Source organism: Miniopterus schreibersii (genome assembly GCF_964146895.1).
Source record: "Miniopterus schreibersii genome assembly, chromosome: 16".
In the NCBI taxonomy this organism is placed as follows: Eukaryota; Metazoa; Chordata; class Mammalia; order Chiroptera; family Miniopteridae; genus Miniopterus; species Miniopterus schreibersii.
In genome coordinates this window covers 36,147,179-36,166,450 of record NC_138116.1, presented here as the reverse complement: position 1 = coordinate 36,166,450, position 19,272 = coordinate 36,147,179, and the positions used below count along the sequence as shown (strand labels likewise).

The window sequence follows — 19,272 nt, the reverse complement described above, 5'->3', positions numbered from 1 at the left end:
TATATCTCTTATAGACTGACCTTCATATCCACCTGCCCTCCTTACCGGGCAATGTCAGCGTCAAAAGAAGAGACAGGGGGGTTGAGCCGCTGATAGCGACGAATGAAAGAGTCTTTGTTGATCTCCCAGATTTCCCGATACATATCCCAGGTCTTGAGATAGTTCTGCAGCAGGCTTGCATTGTTGGTCATACCACTGCTGATCTGGGCCTGGATCTTCTTGATGTCCTCATCTCGCTCTTCAGGACCCAGCAAAATACTTCTCCTTAACTTCCATTCCAACCCAAGCTCCCGCCTGGCCCCTAACCACTGCCCCAGACTCTCTGCTCCAAAACTACCTCCCCAAAGAAATGGCTCAAACATGTGCATTAGAAAATAAAGAAGGCAGAAAGTTAAAGTATGAATCTAATATGTAGGATTCAGATGTATCACCTGTTGGTTTCCGGACATGTTATATCCCAGACCCAGTCCCAGTTTTGTCCTTCCTTAATCTCCCACCCCAAATCCCAAATCCCTTGAGCATCACTTACCTAATCTCAATCTCCATCCCTGCCTTTGCTCCCTTCCCCAATCCAGCCCCCTGACCTGCGTTTTCCACCTATAATGGAGATGACTGGCCCAGTATATCTGGAAACAGCCCTGGTCTCTCCTCCTAGCTCTGCCCATTTCTAAGCCTCTGATACTCCTGCGCTAGATGCCCTCCCCATTACCCACTCACCCACTATTGTATGGATGGGGTCACGAAGGAACTTGCGCTTGATGAGAATTTCAGGGAGGTGGCGGAAGACAGAGATGGTGGAGAAAAGGTGGTGGCCAATGTCATTGACCACACTTGCCAAAGTCTGCAAGGTGGGTGAGAATTCCACCTGTGGGAACACAGTAGAGAGAGCCTTAGCATAAGCCATGAAGGAGATTGGCCTCAGGGACTGGTAAGGTTGAACCAGTCCGGAGGCCATAGGATAAAGTCAAGGCCAAGGGTCAAGTTTAAGGATTGAGGGAGACTGGCAAATAAAGTATGATAGTTTTGGGTGTTGGGGGCAAAATGGTCCCCACCTGTGTCACACCTCCCTGCACATCACTCTTCAAAATTACAAGGACTTGGAAGAGTGGGTTTGGGGAGGTCTTTCCATCCCCATTGATAGCTTTGGATAGTTCCAACAGTGACCACTTCACATTCAGACGCAGAGCATCCTCCATCATGTGGTCCAACCGAACTGTGTATAGCATCCACTGCTGCTGAATCTGGTGGGAAGAGGGAAGGGAAAGAGAACCCTCAGGGAAAACAGGGCAGGTCCAGCCAACAGGGACAGAAACAGGCTGGTTAAGTAGAAAGGCAAGACTCTGAGTCCTGAAGGAAGAAAGTTTAAAAGACTAAAGGTTGGGTGAATTCAAGAATAGAGCAGGATGTTTAAGAAGCACACATGGACAGAGGGGGAGAGGGGTGTTAAAAAAAAAAAAGAGAGAGAGAGAGAATGGTCTGAATAGACTGCAGAGACTGGGGGCTTCCCCCACCACAAAGCACTGACCACAGGACCCTTACCTCAGGACCATCATTCTTGAAGACTTCATAGGAGTTGGTCATGATGGCTATCACATCCTGGTGCAGGCTCACCAATTTCTGCTGCACAGCTGCCCGATGCTCTTTCTGGTCCTCCTCGAATTCCATGTCCCTGTACACCCGTTTGCCACTAATGCGTACCAACAGTGTTTCTGATATCTCTTGGGCTCGCCAGCCAATGGTCAGAGTGGATGCCTTGAACTCATTCACAATTGCCTGTATCTGAACTCAGAACCACACCCCCCCATGAGGGTTCAGCTTGGGAAGAGACCCTTTGGGCCTATTTCTATCCTCCTACCTGTCCTTTACCTAGAGTTGCTGACATAAAAATAAAAATAAAACTCAGCTGGCATGGCTCAGTGGTTGAGCATCAACCTATATGATCTAGGAGATTGCGGTTCAATTCCCTGTCAGGGGACATGCCCGGGTTATGGGCTCAATCCTCAGTAGGGGGCTTGCAGGAGGCAGCCCATCAATGACTCTCTTATCATTGATGTTCCTCTCTCTTCCTCTCCCTTCTTCTCTCTGAAATCAATAAAGACATATTTTTTTTTTTTAAATCCTTCCCTAAGTACACTTAATTTCTTTCCCATTTCTCCCTGGTCTCTCCACCACTACCTAAGATTCAAGGATTAATTTCCCATGCACTAGCTTTTGTTCAGCTTTTAGGGTCTAATGACCATGGCCTACCTTGCTGGCATGTATGCGACACTCTGTGATGAAGAAGGCACTGGCCCCCTTCAAGGACCAGTGCAGTTTCTTGAGTCCAGGGTGGATCTTCTTATCCAGGAATCGGATACGTTCTTTGAACAGGGCCTGCTCATCTGGGGACAGCATGGCAATAATCCTGTGTATAAGAGCAGACTGGTAGCTGATGGGGACAAGTTCTGAAGACCTCTCGTCCACACCAGAAACTTGGTGGAAAAATCGGAAAGCCCATGATTCTAGACTAGTGCTTTCCAATAAAACATTCTGTGATGATGGAAATGTTCAACAATTTGTGCTAATATGATAGCCACTAGCCACATGTGGCTATGAAGCATTTGAAATGTAGCCTGTGCAAATGAGTGACTGAATTTTTAATATTTATTTAATTTCAATTAATTAATTAAAATAGAAATAGCCACATCCTGCTAGTGGCTACCATAATGGATAGTTCAGTTCTAAACACTCAAAAAAGGATTGCTAGCTCCACCCACTTGGACTTTAACTGTGTTGAAAAAGGTATCCAACCCAGAACAAAGCCTCACTCCAGAAATGAGTACCAAGGGCATTAAGAGAAGGGGTGACAGCATGGCCTTGCTTCCATGAATCTGGTGTTATTCTATGACCATAATCCTAATGTCAGTTTCATCCCTAGAGAAGTGACCCAGGCTTACAATATACTTGGCCCTATGGGGTGGGAGAGGACCCTAAAGCTAGAAGAAAAAACTACAAGGGAATAATTGTAGGGCCATAGAAAAAGAATGAACAAATTTTTTTTGAGATGGACAAAATGTAAAGGATGGATACTGTAGGGGGCATAAAATAGCATACAGAAGGGCTGCAACGAGGACTGGAGCCCTACTTATTGTAGTCTCGTGCAACGAGCAGCAGGTTTTCATGAAGAATGCGCAGGTCTTCCGCACGTTCAGCTACATTTGCCACATAATGGGGCGTCTCAAACAGCAGCCGCTCCCAGTAGTCAATCTCCACAAAGAGAATCAGCAGGGACCTTGGAGAGAAAGAAAAGCAAAGCAGCTGACAGTACTGTTCAAGGGCATAAGCAAGAACCAACAGCAGACCGAGGGGGTGCAGGCTGGGCAGCACTGAGGCATTTAAAGATAAGAAATGAAGTAGAAAAAAAAAAAGAAATGAAGTAGAATCTCCAGGTAAGAAGGCCAACTAGACACATTGGCTTTTGCTCCTCTCCCCAAACCACTAAAACAATAGTAAAGGGGTTTTTGTTGTTGATGCTTAAGGCATAAGCCCACAAATACAAGGAGACAAGAACAGAATAATTTTGGAAGCTGAAAAGCATATGGGTAAGAAGCAGAATTGGAATCTTAAGCAGGTGATGGAGACAGCTAAGAAGCCACCTGGTTCATGCTGTAGGACTCTCTAAAGGCCCAGGAGCTGGTGGCTTCAAGTATCAAGGAAGGGGGTGAAGGTGGGACTAAAACAGGAGAACCAGGTGAAAGTTTAGGAAGCAGCTCTCCCCATGTCCCCTCCCCTACTCAGTGCAGTTAAGCAGGTGCCCTCTTCACCTCAACAAAAGACTGAAGGCTTGTTGTCTGGAGAAGACAGCACAGAACCAGAAGGTCTCTGGACTGGGGACCCCAGGCCCAGTTGAAGGAGAGGGTAATGTACTGAGAGAAGGGGCATTAAGTGGCCATGTGCACACTAAATGTTAAGATCTCCAGCCTTCTTTTCTTACCCAGAAACCAGCACTCTGGCAGCTGGACCTACATCCTCTAGAATGAAGTTTGAAAGACTATTTTCTGTGGCATCTGACCAGCCTAAGAGGAAGAGTGCCAAGGATGATGACCTCAGGAGTCCCCTGAAAACAGCCTGCCCGAGTAAGCCTGCAGTGAGGCTCACAGTTGAGAAATTTTAACTTGTCAAATTTTAGCGTGTCAGTCAACAGCACAAATTTGGATAATGCCTTCCTGATGTTGAGCTGAAAACCCTATGAGAAACTTTTTTTCACAACCATGTTCGGGCTTTGCCAGAAATTTGTCAATAAATTTCTGGGGAGAGAAACAAGATGGCGGCGTAGGTCACAGCTGCACCCACCGCCTCCTGCAGCCACATCAAAATTACAACTAAAATACAGAACCACCCTCACTTAGAACCTCCTGAAATCTGGCGGCACAGAAGCCCCACAACCAGGGAACTGAAGCAGCACCGAGACCGGCAGGAGAGGCGGAGATGCGGGCAGATCGGGGCTCGCCGCAGGCCCACACCCGGTGCCTAGGGGTAAACCCGGGAGGGAATCTCGGTGGTGGGGGTTTCCAGGAGGAGTGAGGGGTCGCAGTGCCACAGCAGGCCCCCAGCCCAGGGCCCCAGGACCGGGAAGAGACGTCCCCACAACTCCGGGCTGTGAAACCAGGGGGGACTGTCGCTGAGGGTCGCAGAGGCTGCGGGAGCCCCAGGCTTTCCTCTTAAAGGACCCGGCACAGACTCACTCTGACACGCTCCCTCTGAGCCCCAGCGCCGGGCAGCAGGCTGAAAGGACCTGGGACACTGGGGAGGAACTAACCTGCCTGAAGTCGGGCGAGAGGTGGAGGGGCGGCTTCCTCCTGGGCAGAAGAGCTGGTGGAGGCCACTGCTCCTTTGGCGAGTCCTCCCCGCACACAGCCGGCAGGCAGGCGCCATGTTTGAATCGCCAGCACCTGACCCGCACCTTTGGCCCCGCCCCGTGATTCTCGGAGGCCCCGCCCCTCCCCACCTGCAGCTCATCCAGGCCATTTCCAGGGCTTTTCTGTGCAAGTGGCCTCTGGAGCCCCATGCTTAGGACTTTCCTAAAACCTCTCAAACAAGCAGCAGCGAGCCCCATATGGCTTGATAAGTGGCCCAGGCCTGGCACTAGCGGCAGCCTGCATTGGCTCATAGCTTGGCCTCTACTAGGCAACGCCAAGCCCAGCACAAGCAGCAGCCAACTACAGTTTGCTGTGTAGCTCATGCTGGGTGGCCCAGGGCAAGGCACTGGCACAGGCTGACTTTGCACTTCCCGGAGGCCCCAGAGACAGTGCACCAGGTGGTCAGACTCGACCATGCTGGATTACAACTCTACCACATCCACAAGTGACACACTCAAGGGGCACACTTGGTGAACCAAAGCCCCCCTGAAGTAAATCCTGCTCCATAGGGGTATCTCCAGCACAGCAGCTCTTTGGCTGTAGTTGCAGCTGGTCCTCACAGCCGATTGGCCTGGGGGTCAATTCCTCTCAGTGACGCCAACAGCAACCAAGGCCCAACTACAACAGGACAGTGCACACAGCCCACACAGGGGAGCACCTAGAAGGCCCAGGTCAGGTGACAGGGGAGGCTGAGCCACTGGGCCCTACAGGACACCTACTACACAAAGCCACTCTACAAATTCCAGGAGACATAGCAGCTCTACCTAATACATAGAAACAAACACCTGGAAGCAGTCAAAATGTGGAGGCAAAGGAACATGTCACAAAGGAAAGAACAGAAGAAATCTCTAGAAGAGGAACTAAATTAAACAGATCCAAGCAAGCTAACAGATACAGCGTTCAGAGTTTTGTTTATAAAGATGTTTAAGCAGACTATTAGGGAAATAACTGAGAAAATCGATAACATAATAAAGTACCAATTTGAAATGAAGGCTACAGGAACTGAATTGAATAATAATTTACAGGGAATCAACAGTAGAGGACGCTGAGAATCAAATCAGCAATTTGGAACATGAGGAAACAAAAAACACCCAACCAGAAGAGCAAAAAGAAAAAAGAACCCAGAAATATGAAGATAGTATAAGGAGCCTCTGGGACAACTTCAAGAGGCCCAACATTCGTATTATTGGGGTGCCAGAAGGGGGGAAAAGAGACCAAGAAACTGAAAACCTATTTGAAAAAATAATTACAGAAAACTTCCCCTACCTGGGGAAAGAAATAGACTTATAAGTCCAGGAAGCACACAGGGTCCCAAACAAGAGGAACCCAAAGAGGCCCACAGCAAGACACATCATAATGAAATGCCATCATAATTAAAAAGACAAAGAGAGAACCTTAAAATCAGCATGAGAAAAGCAATTAGTTACCTACAAGGGAGCCCCCATATGACTGTCAGCTGATTTATCAACAGAAACTTTGCAGGCCAGAGGGAGTGGCAAGAAATATTCAAAGTGATGAAAAACATGGAACTACAACCAAGATTGCTCTGCCCAGCAAAGCTATCATTTAGAACTGAAGGTCAGATAAAAAGCTTCACAGATAAGAAAAAGCTAAAGGAGTTCATCACCACCAGACCAGCACTACAGGAAATGTTGAAGGATCTTCTTTATGAAGAAGCTAATGAACGAAAGAATCTGATGAACTAAATAGATCTAGAGACATTGACGCATGCAACAGATGATCATATTTCAGAGGAAAGAGGGAAGGGGGGTGGAAGGTGGGAAGAGATTAACCAAAGAAGTTATATGCATATATGCATAACCCATGGACACAGTCAATAACAGGGTGAAGGCCTGGGGAGGGTGTGGGAGTGAAGTGGAGGGGGTCAATTGGGGGGGGAAAATGGGACACCTATAATACTCTCAATAAAGATAAATTTTAAAAAAATAATAAAAATAAATAAATTTCTGGAGTACAAGTTTTATTTTATTGACAAATACATTTCATAAGAAGAAATCAATCTGGTGAATTTTTTTTTATTTCTATTTTTTAAATATATCTTTATTGATTTCAGAGAGAGGAAAGGAGAAGGGGAGAGAGAGAGAAAGAAACATCAATGATGAGAGAGTCATTGATCGAGCCCACAACCCGGGCATGTGCCCTGACTGGGAATCGAACCCCGATTGCCTGGATCCCAGGTAGACGCTCAACTGCTGAGCCACGCCCGGCCGGGCATGGTGAATTATTTTGGTAAAATATTTTATAATTATCCTTAGACAAGTGGTCAGGCAGTATATGTAGGAAAGTGAAGCTAGCTGAGTTTAGCACTGGCAGCCCAGAATGAACTGACCCAGTGGAGGAAGTGCTCTGTGATTGGGGGACAGGGAGAAAGTGGAAGCCCCAGACACAAAAACCAGACAGATGCCAGTTTCCCACATCCTGCTCTGGGAAAATTCCACTACACAGAGGAATCTGCTACCTACATAGTGATGACACAGCTCTTTTTAGCCAGGGTATAGACAACATCTGGAATATGTTTGTGATAAGTGCAATCAGTAAAGCTAGTCTGGCCATAAAATGTAGTAAAAGCCAATTTGGACTTCAGAGTTCAAATATTTGGGATAAACCACTTGTGAGATAAAATAGATGCTATTAGGAAAGGCTCCCATAACGAAGGGAGAGTCAGGTAATTCTGAGGACAATTAAGACATTTGCATGCTTATGTCAAGATTTTATCTAGACATTGAACACAAAAGAGTAAACTGATAAAGTTATCTGCGCCTCCTTGCAATTTTAATAGGTTTTGGAAAAGCTGAAACTGTCTTGGATTTCTTTACTGGTTTGATGAGCCCAGACTTTTCAAAATCCTTCCCTATGATCATATTTTTTCCCCTCATACATTATTTACTGTATTGAGGCAAGGTTTTGTTGTTGTTGTTTTAATCATCAATATCCTATCTTTAAAAAAATAAAATGAAGATAATAATTTCAACTTCTTGGTTGCCATGAGGTTTAATGAAGACAACATAGCTAAAAACAAGTGGCAAAACAGTTCATAATATAGTTTGAGAATGCAGTCAGTGCTCAAACCTCATTACCAATATCAGCATTGCTTTTATCATCATTCTATATTATTACTTGTATTATTTCCATCTCGTCGTTATGGCATTTTATTACTGTTACTGGGGAGATCTCAGTTCTTGTCTTTATGAGGGAAAGATTTCAATCAAGAGACAAAGTGTAGAAAAGAAAGCAAGAATTTATTGGCCGCAGCAAAAATATACTTAGGACAATGAAATGAGGAAGGCACATAAAAGCAGCAACCTCAGAACCTAGGCTGGGCTGCTCTGGCTCCCTGGAAAGTCAGAGAGAAGGGGGCTTTGGAGACAGGTTCAGGAGGCTAGCTTGGGAGGAACTGCTGCTGCCCATTGTCCCCTATTGCTCCACTGGTTGGAAGTCTCATGAGGTCCCCTCGGAGGGAAGAAGGAAGAAGGAGATGGTGCTGGCGTGCTCCCCTGGGGTGGGAGGGAGAGTGCCAATTGAGGCAGTTTTATCTTAAAACCATAAAAACGTAAAGTAGCTTATAATAGAACTCTCTAGAAAACAACTGCCAAAGAACAGGAGCACCTCTTCTCTCTGAAAGAAGCATCTAGCCATTCTTTGGGTTTCAGCTAAACCTAGGCCATAAATATTTGGCCCAACACTGCCATTGTTGTACCCTACTATAAAGATTATGCAAATGGCATTTTAGATAAATAATGTGTTCCTGGACCAGAGATGATTCCACAGCAGACAGGAAAATTCTCTCTTAAGTTTATCCTAACTAGATGTATACTAGTTCAAACATTAGGTAAACATGTCACTGTGGAGGAAAGGAAACAAGGTAGAGGAAGCCCCAGTTGAAATCCTCCAGTACAATAATCCAAAAATTTATATGGAACCCCAAAAGACCCTGAATAACCACAGCAATCTTGAGAAAGAAGAATTAAAGTTGGAGGGATCATGATACCTGATACATCCAAGGCTATAGTACAAGGCCAAAGTAATCAAAACAGCATGGTACTGGCATGAAAACAAACATAAAGATCAATGGATCAATGAAACAAAATAGGGAACCCAGAAATAAACCCATACCTATACTGCCAATTAACACTTGACAAAGGAGGCAAGAACACACAATGGGGTAAAGTCATTATATTCGATAAATGGTGTTGGGAAAATTGGGCAGATACATGTAAAAAATGAAACTAGACCATCTTCTTACACCATATACAAGAATAAACGCAAAATGGATTAAACACTTAAATGTAAGACTTGGAACCACAAAACTCCTAGAAGAAAACATAGGCAGTAAAATCTCTGACATTTCTCATACCAATATTTTTTATGATATATCTCCTCAGGCAAGGGAAACAAGAAAAAATAAACAAATAGGACTACATTAAATTAAAAAGTGTTTGCACAGCCCGGCCGGGTATGGCTCAGGGGTTCAGCGTTGACCTAGGATCCAGGAGATTGCAGTTTGATTCCCAGTCAGGCCACATGCCCAGGTTGGGGGCTCAATCCCTGGTCGGGGGCCTACAGGAGGCAGCAGATCAATGACTCTCATCATTGATGTCTCTATCTCTCTCTCTCCCTCTCCCTTCCTCCCTCTGAAATCAATATATATATATATATTTTTTAAAGTTTTTGCACAGCAAAGGAAACCATCAATGAAACGAAAAGACAACCTACTGAATGGAAGAAGATACTCACCAATGACAAATCTGATACGAGGTTCATTCGAAATTTATAAAGAACTCATACAAATCAACACCAATAAAACAATCCAATTAAAAATGGGTAGAGGACATACAGATGGCCAATAGACATATGAAAAGGTGCTCAATGTCACTAATCATCAGAGAGATGCAAATTAAAACCACAATGAGATATCACTTCACACCTGGCAGAAGGCTATCATTAACAAATCAACAAATCAACAAATACCAAGTGCTGGTGAGTGTGTAGAAAAAACGGCACGCTGGTGCACTGTTGGTGGGAACACAGACTGGTGCAGCCACTGAGGAAAACAGTAAAAAGGTTCCTCAAAAATTAAAAATGGAACTGCCTTATGACCCAGTGATCCCATTTCTGGGTATATATTCAAAGAAATCCAAAACATAATTCAAAAGATATATGCACCCCTGTGTTCACTGTAGCTATTTACAAGAGCCAAGCTATGGAAGCAACCCAAGTGCCCAGCAATAGACAAGTGGATAAACAAGCTGTGGTACACATATACAATGGAATTTCCTCAGCCATAAAAAAAAAAATGAAATCTTACCATTTGTGACAGCATGGGTGGACCTAGAGGGTATTATGTTAAGTGAACTAAGTCAGAGAAAGACAAATATCATATAATTTCACTTAGATATGGAATCTAAAGAACAAAACAAACAAACAAACAAAACTGAAAGAGACTCAGATATACAGAGAATAACAGATGTTTACCAGAGGGGAGACAGGTTGCAGGGGGAGGGGAGTAAAGGGCGAAGGGATTAAGAAGTACAAATTGGTGGTTACAAAATACTCATTGGGATGTAAAGCATAGGGAATACAGTCAATGATATTATAATAACCATATAAGGTGCCAAGTGGATACTGGAAATATTGAGGGGAACACTTTGTAATTGTCTAACCACTATGCTATACGCCTGAAGCTAATACAAAATAATATTGAAAAAATACAAAACAAAAATTTCTCTAGTACAGAATATTCAGAAACCTTACAGAAATTTTACAACTTATAAGTCCACCAATAGTGGACTAATTGATTAAATTACAGTACAGTCAAACTTTGAGATGCTATAAGCCATGAAAAATAATTACGTACCTCTGTACCTAGAGATTGGAAAACCTCCCACACATATTATTAACCTTAGAAGGTTAACAGAAGCAAGTTGCAAAAATAACTGGTTTAATGTGATCCTATTTGATGTGTGCAGTTTATATTTTTGATTATATGGTAATCATGGTTACCTCTTGGGAATGGGGCCATGTGCTGGATTTTCACTTTTTCCTTTATGTACTTCTAGATGATCTCTCTATCTCTTTTTTTTTTTTTTTTTTAATATATCTTTATTGATTTCAGAGAAGGAAGGGAGAGGGAGAGAAAGATATAGACACATCAATGATGACAGAATCAATGATCGGCTGCCTCCTGCACACCCCCGACTGGGAACGGAGCCCGAAACCCGGGCATGTGCCCTGACCAGGAATTGAACCACGATCTCCTGGATCCTAGGTTGATGCTCAACCGCTGAGCCACACCCAGCCAGGCAAGATGATCTCTTTTTTAACAGTGAGTATATACTACTTTTGTAATTTTAAAATGCCCACTAAAGATTTTAAAAATTAAATAAAAACAACCATATGAAGTGTGTGTGCGGGGGGGAGTGATAAAAAATATAACAAGTCATTAAAAGTGGTTATGGCCCTGGTGGGGTAGCTCAGTTGGTTAGAGCATCACTCCTATATGCCAAGGTTGTGGGTTTGACCTCCAGTCAGGACACATACAAGAACTAACCAATGAATGCATCAGAAATAAGTGGAACAACAAATCAATGCTTCTCTCTCTCTTTCTCCCCTTCCTTGTTCTCTCTAAAAATCAATTTTTAAAAAATGTTTTAAAGAGTGGTTATCTTTGGGAAATTTTTTTCTTCTACTTTTTTGCATTTTGCACATTTTCTAAAATTATCAATAATTTTATAATGGAAAATTAAATCATTCTGAAAGACTTTGGATGTACAGACAGTGTGTATAGTATGCTACCATTTATATTAAAAAGGATACTTATATAGACTTATACTCACCTCTGGAATGTTACATGAGAAACTAATAATATTGATTCTTTCTTCAGAGAAAAACTGAGTCACTGGGGCACAGCAGTGGAGGGAGATTGTTTATTCTCTACCCTGGTATAATAACTCTTGAATCCTAAACATGCATACACTACCCTTTCTAAGAGTTTTAAATGTGGGCTTTTGGTGTGTGTGTGTTTTTTAAAAATATGTCTTTATTGATTTTAGACAGAGGAAGGGAGAGGGAGAGAGAGAAAAGCATTAATGATGAGAGTCATAGATCGGCTGCCTCCTGCTCGCCCCCTGCTGGGGATCAAGCCTGAAACCAGGGCAGTGCCCTGACCGCGAACTGAACAGCCATCTCCTGGATCCTAGGTCAATGTTCAAACACTGAGCCACGCTGGCCGGGCTAAAAGTTTTAAATGTTTTAAAAATTAAAACTTTTATATTGCTTTGCTAAATTTGTTTTGAAAAATATCATGTTCACCAAGTTTTATGAAGCAATTTTTTGAAAGGAAAATAATGTTTATTGATTTTTTATTCTTTGTGACGACTTTTACACACGTCATCTTGCCTCATGACAACCACAGGAAAGGATGTTTTAAGTAGCTGAGGCAACCTGGGCTCAGAGGAATTCAGCGGCTTGCCTGGGGTCACATGGCAAAACAGATCCTCTCCAGGTTTCAAACTCTAGACTGTAGGGCACTGAAGCTTATGCTCTATTCATGCTTACTGCCTGACTCTGAGGGTTAGAAGGAAGGAGCCACCAACCAGTGCTTACCTATGGCATCTCTTTATCCCTTCCTCAAATTTTGTTTTCTCTCATACTTAAAAATGTAAATATCGATCACTGGTATTTAATAAAATTCTGTTACTTGAGTACAGTCCTTTAGTTCCTGGGAAAAGGGCAACTGGTAGATTCTGTGGCTCATATTCACATTACTACAAGCGTGTCTGGGTGTCTCCCAAATGCAGTTCTCTTGGGAGTGCCCAGCTTGAGGAGAGACTGTGTCTTGCAGATTCAACTCCACTATGTGCTTGCAAATGTCATAGCTAGGATAATACTGGCCTAGTCTTCTGTCTCTTCAAAATCTTATTATTGGTTTATAAGGCCATTTTTATATGATCCTGTTTAACCACACCTCAGAAAACCATGGACCCTACCAAAGCTGGGCTCCAACACACGCCACTGATCAAAGACTTTTCGCAAGCTCCTCACCCTCATCTTCACACTCTGCTTCTCAACTGCTTCCTAATCCATGTCCTTCTCACTAATGTCTTCACCCCACCCCTGGCCTGACATTCAGCCCTGCCTCTCTACCTTGATTCTTTCACTTCCTTCCGCAACCATAAGTGTCATCTCCCCTGGTTAGGCTGCCTTCAGCCGCCCAGGACAGACACACTCAGTCTCTTGTGTCCCCCGGACTCCATCTGGCACAGGACTTCTCTTGCAAAGGCCCTTCTACAGTTGCCTAACAAATAAAGACATTCTATGAGTTAAAGCCAATGCTAGTAGCAACAGCCTAGAAGTGTGGGAAACAACTCTTATTATAGGGCCTAGCTGATGACAAGAGGGAGCCGAAACCAATCAAGTAAAATGTTATTTCCTTCCGATCAGGAAAAAACTGTCACCAGAAGGTTTGTAATCTCTGTAGACATATGCCTTGCATAGCCCCTTCTTTATTTTTCTCTTCTGCATCTTATGTGGAAGGAGGCACTGCTCCAAGAGTAGATATAACTATTCACTCCAGAGTGACAGAAGGCAGGGACTTTGCCATTGTATAAACTTCCTGTGCCTATCTTGGTTCCTAGCATATGAAAGGCACTCACTATAATTTTTTAATAACTAATTAATTAATTAAATTTTAAATAATTGTAATGTGGAAATGTCATAGTTATAAAGCTACAGGAGAGGGCATACTCTGGCAGCCCCATCAGCTCTCAGGAGGGCCCCCACCACGGCTCACGGTTTGGGTGATTTAGCTGAGCCATCGTGGCCATCTAGTGGCAGAACACCTACATCACTAGTTTAATAGGTTAGTGGGGGGGGTTTCTTTTTCAACCAATTTCTTAAAAAATAAACTGTAAAATTAAAATTAAGAAGTGATAGAAAACATGTTACAGTATAAGAGAGAGAGAGAATGGAGAGAAAAACAAGAGATGGGAGTTAAACTCTTGGAAGAGTTTGGGAGGGGAATGGCACCAAAGACAAAATAAGTAGGGGGCGCAGATAAAGGGAGAAGGAATGGGGGGGCAGTGTCTGGTACTTGTCAAAGTTGACGTCCAGCATGCCCGCCTTCTCCTGGCTGATTTTTAACAATGGTGTATCCAGCCGCCGAATGCCATCCTTGTCCAGCGTTGATGTCCAGTCTTGGAAGGTTTTTCGAACCAGTTCATCAATGGCCTGGACAATCTGCTGATAGGTATGTACACTCTCCTCTCCAGTCCCGATGTGGGGCAGGAAATGAGCACTAGAAAGACACTAAGGAAGAATGTGAATGGGAGGAGCCTACTTGCCACATTGCTCCCTTACCATCTCCCTGAGATCACACACACACACACCAGCAACAAGTGCACAGCTTGCTATGGAGACTGATTCTGACTACTTAGGCCAGTGATCTTCACCCGGTGCGCTGCAAGAATTTGTAAAACATGTGATACCTAACTGTTAGTCAGGGACACTGACCTTTCTTCCCTTAGATTGTCAAATAAAAAAATGAAAACAGCCCAGCCAGGCGTGGCTCAGCGGTTGAGCATCGACCTAGGATCCAGGTGATCGGGGATCGATTCCTGGTCAGGGCACATGTCTGGACTGCAGGCTCAATCAATGACTCTCTCATCATTGATGTTTCTATCTCTCTCTCTCCCCCTCTCCTTTCCTCTCTCTGAAATCAATAAAGATATATTTAAATTTAAAAAAATGACAACAGCCAACACAACAATGGCTAACCAGTGTGAATGAATCAAAATTAAACCTGTTTTTTGTCAGATGAGCAAAAAATATATTTTTTGGTGTCCCACAGAATTTTCATAGTTAGTTTACGTGCCACGAGATGAAAAAGGCTGGAAATCACTGGTTTAGAGGGAAGGTAGAGACAAAAGGAAGTGTGAGAAGAAGGGACCAAGGCACAATGAGAAAAGGAGTGAAAATAAAGAAACAGAAGCGCATAGATTCAGTTCAAGAAAAAAGTTGGGGAAAGAAAGTAAATTAGTGGAGGTAAAGGGTTTAAGAGGCACAAGACTGAATACTAGTACAAGCCCTTCCTACCAGCCTGAGCCCACCACTTCTTAAGAAGCTTCCAGCTGTCCGTAGGCTGCATGTTCTCTCCCAGAATCAGTTAGATGATAGCAGGTAGATACCTTTAGACTTACATTCTTAAAATGTTTAAGTTTTATTTTTCTGTTTCTTGGTGCCTGTTCTCCTCGGAGACCAGGCGGCCCTTTAGGGGCCTCACCCATCCAGTTGTCTGGGTTTTGAGGTTGTCTTACCCTCTGGTGGCCCAGCTTCTAGAAGCTGGCCCTAGTCCTCTCCACCTTGATAGGAATGCCCGTGTTCTACCAAGCAGACTTACCACTGCTGCAAACCCAAGGCCATGGCCTGCCTCACTGCAGAGCTTCATCGGCCACACCCCTGGGCAGACTTAGTCTCTGGTCATGAAAACTCCCTAGGGAATCTTTGGGTGGGTCCCTCCCAGCATGTGGCACAGCCTGCAAACTCTACCTTCTCACTGAGGGCAAGTTTTAGAAAAGGCCGGGCACTTACATTCATGACTCTGTCAATGCGACGCCGTAGGATCCGCACCCAGTGTGCTTGCCCAGAATACTGGGCCATGTAGGGCTCCAGGTATAGCCATTTCTTGTTCAGTTCACGGTTCACGAGGGCTAATTCACTATTAAACAACATGTAGAGATCCACTGCCTTCTTGTCATATGTTCGCTTGATAGCCTAAGGAAGAAGAGATGGAAGTTGACAACATGCCCTGGGGATGAGGGTTCCTCCAGCTAATCATTCTAGAGGAAAGCTATACCCTGCTGTGGGAGTCACACTCCTTAGCGATCTGGAAACCAGTGAAACAGAGGGAAGAAAAGAGACACTGGCAATTTAGGACACAGGAAAGAGCACGAATAGAGGCAGGATGTTGTCTGGGAGGCTCAGGAGGAACTGAAGGGAAAGCACAGAAGAACTAAGGGTGGAGGTAGCAGGCAGGGCAGCAGCACCTCACGGGTTGCAAGCCTGTGGAAGGTATCCAGCAGCAGCACTCCATGCTCTACGTCTCGAACTAACTCGAAGGCAGAGGTGATCAAGTTCTGAGTCATCACCTCCAGGTCCTTGATTCCAGCACGGAAACTGCATCGTTAGAGAGGCATGATGAAGGGTGGGTGCCTTCATCTGCCCCCAAGTGCATCCCCTCAGTAAGAATCCTGTCTTATGTACTAAGAGCTTCCCATGTGCCAGGCACTGACTAAGTGCTTTACATGCATTAATCCACTTATTCTTTAAAACAAGGCAATGAGATAGGTTCTATCGCTAACCTTATGTCATAGGTGAGGGAACAGAGGCTCTAACTGGTAATTTGCCCAGTCACATGTGTAGTACATGGCAGAACTGGGATCCAAGCCCCGAAAGACTAACTCTGGAACCCTTCATCTCAGCAGACACCTTCCTTGCACTCTATCCTGCCCGCCCTTTCCCTGACCTGTCACCTCCTCGCTTTCCTTTGTACACTCTCGCCACTCCTCCTAATGTCTTCCCTGACCTCTCTTCCCTTCTCTACCCAGTCAGCCCTGTGGTTCTCTCACCGATTGTAGTCTTCATGCCAAGAGGTGTTCTTGACATCCAGGATGCCCCCACGAACAGCTCGCAGCATGGACAGATTTTTATGAAAAATGTCCTCAATCTCCAGTAAGTTCCGTGTTATTTGGGGCCCCTGGACGCCAAAGAAGCAAGGAAGAGGACCTTGCTTGCCATCCTCCCAGCGGGCAAAATGGTACTGACAGTCACATACCTAAAAAGAAGTCAACATGAGAATTCCTGCTCTCCTTTCTGAACTTATAAGTCCTGGGCTCTTTGATTTAGATTTAAATGTCTAAAAACTAGAGACTATCAACCAGATGGAAGGGGCTAATGGGTTGAATTTTGGCTGCTGAACGACATATGAGGTAGTAAGGTAGTGATAACAGGCAAAAGTCTAAAAGAATGGGGGGGGGGGTAGGACATAAGAACGCAGGAGGAGCCAAAGAGGTGAAGTTCTATGTTTAGTGTCTGCCCCAGATCCCCAAACTCCTGAACGGGAATTCTGGAGTGTCTGCTGTTAGCTTTAATTCTTCTCCCCTCACAGTCTTCCCACCTCAATAAGGTCCTTGCAACGCTGCACAAAAGCATCAACCTGAGCAAATATGCTGGTCTGGTCGAGGACCCAGCCCCGACTGGAGAACCTGTTTTAGGAGAAAGACGGACCAAATTAAAAAGCAGGAACACTAGGTATCAATCTGCCTAAGCAACACTAGAACTGGGTTCCCGGGTTCGGGGGGACTTAGAAAATGAGACCCCAAGAAGCAGTTTTCCTGAACCCTGAGAGAGAAAATGGAAGGTGAGAAGAACCAGAGAGGAGACAAAGCGCCTCAGTTATAGGAGAAGGTTTATATATAATGGAATTTCAGACTTTAGGGCCAAAAAAGGAGGAAAAGCCCAGGAAGGACTTCTGGAATCAGGGAGAAGAGGTGGTCAGAGTGAGGAGAACCTAGGCTTAGCAGCTAGAATATCTGTATCCAGAGAGAAAATCTGGATCCATGTAGAAACTCCCAGGTCTAGAAAAATACAATCCATAGGCTTAAAAAAATAAGTGAAAGTGAAAGGAGTCGGATTCTAGGCTCTACAGGAATGATAAGGGGGGAATGTACGGAACGTTAGAGGAGACACATCGTACTGGGTATGCATTTGCACAGCCCGCAGGTAATGATCTTTCCAGGCATGACAACAGGAAATGCAGCCTTGTAGGTCCTCCTTGCTAGAAGTGACATATCCTTCAAAGATTCGGTCCAGGGAGATGGCATGGCAGCATAAGCGGATGATCTCATTGCTCATCTGCAGGAGGAGTCTCAACAGCCTCAGTTCACAGCCTTAGTTGCACCTACCCCCTTCTCTGAATCTCCCTGATGTGCCTCAGGTCTCAGCCTCCCACTTCTTGATTTGACTCCTGATATCCATCTTGCCCAGGTCCTCCGCTGCTGGTGGACACCCCTCTGGGTTCCACCTCCTTCCCTGCCTCAGCCCACCTCACAGTTGGACTTCCCAGCCAGCATTCAGCGTTCCCCCACGCTTTGGCTGTCACCGCAGATGAAATGTGCCAGGTCCTGCTCCTCAAAAGCCAGTGTTCCTTCCTAAATCTACCTCTCACCCACTGCAATTTCCATCTCTGGAAATGAGAAGAGGGTCTTCCTCTCCTGTAAACTCAGCCTGGGACTTCTGTCCTTCCCACCTCCCTCCCTACGTTCCATCAACTCCGCTTCTCAAAGCCCCTCTTCCCGCCTAGGCTACTTCCATATGAAAGCCAAATGTCCAGCCTAGGCCCCAACTCTAAGCATCACTAATGTTGACAATGCAGACAGAAGCCTTTGGTCTCTGACCCGAAAGGTGCTCCTCACTGCCTTTTCACCACAGATCTTCTGTTAAGGGAATTCCACCTTCTTCAGAAAATCTGGGTTCTGTCAACGTAGCCACCCTCTAAAAACCGTCTGTCCTACCCTCTGCAGACACATACCTTTCGGAAGAGGGAGGTCAGTCTCTCCCGAGTGTTGTAGTGGGGAGAGTTGACCCAGATAATTCGGATGAGACTAATCAACTTAGGAAGCTTACTAGAGATGTCCTTAGGCCGCATGAAGGCCAATTCCTGGTAAGGTTCCTTCAGGATTGACAAAAAAGTCAGGTTTGACTGTGCTTGGCAAGAGCCATCCTGACAGTAAAAAGAAACCAGAAGTAGACTTAACCACTGGAAAGAACTGGTTCAAAGCAAGCACTTTTTAATCCATCTGAACCCCATCCTGACTTGTCATCACTGGGAAGTATTCCCAATTAACACAACCCTACCCAGTACCAATCATTTCAGGTCTCTGCAGCCCTCAGGACCAGAGTTTGCAATATCAACTTTTATTCATTTACCAGCTTCTACACAAGTATTTTTATGTCTTTGCTGGTGTGTGAGTCCCATCTCGCCTACCAGACTGCGAGTCACCCAAACTCGGGTTTTCCTTCTATTTCTCTAGTTCCTCCAGCTGCACTCAGCACTCTGCACAAAGTACATGCTCAATAGCTGTTGATCAACTAACCAGATATCACTCCCATTTACCCCCATAGTTTCCACCATAGTCCCTTTCACTGCCCTGTTCTCAGCCGGGATTTCAGACTTCTCCACCCAGCTGTGGCTCAGCTCCCTTAATACCTAGCTTAAAATCCCACCTAGGGAGAGAAGTCTTCTATCTCCATATTTTACAGGTTACTCTGATTTCTGTATCCCCAATACTTACATAATCAG

The 19,272-nt window shown here is 44.8% G+C and overlaps 1 protein-coding gene across 1 annotated transcript in view; it reads right to left on the bottom strand.

Moving 5' to 3' along the window:
• DNAH2 (dynein axonemal heavy chain 2) overlaps nt 1-19,272 on the bottom strand; it is a 103,440-nt gene that overhangs the window by 61,426 nt on the left and 22,742 nt on the right. The window contains exons 8-20 of the mRNA XM_081162046.1: nt 18,502-18,693; nt 17,668-17,825; nt 17,089-17,176; nt 16,541-16,746; nt 15,959-16,088; nt 15,504-15,686; nt 14,008-14,222; nt 3,125-3,271; nt 2,248-2,404; nt 1,540-1,779; nt 1,053-1,241; nt 718-865; nt 46-238 (exon numbers count right to left, since the gene is read on the bottom strand). Coding sequence (XP_081018172.1) covers nt 46-238; nt 718-865; nt 1,053-1,241; nt 1,540-1,779; nt 2,248-2,404; nt 3,125-3,271; nt 14,008-14,222; nt 15,504-15,686; nt 15,959-16,088; nt 16,541-16,746; nt 17,089-17,176; nt 17,668-17,825; nt 18,502-18,693 — 2,246 coding nt within the window. The remainder of the gene's footprint in view (nt 1-45; nt 239-717; nt 866-1,052; nt 1,242-1,539; nt 1,780-2,247; nt 2,405-3,124; nt 3,272-14,007; nt 14,223-15,503; nt 15,687-15,958; nt 16,089-16,540; nt 16,747-17,088; nt 17,177-17,667; nt 17,826-18,501; nt 18,694-19,272) is intronic.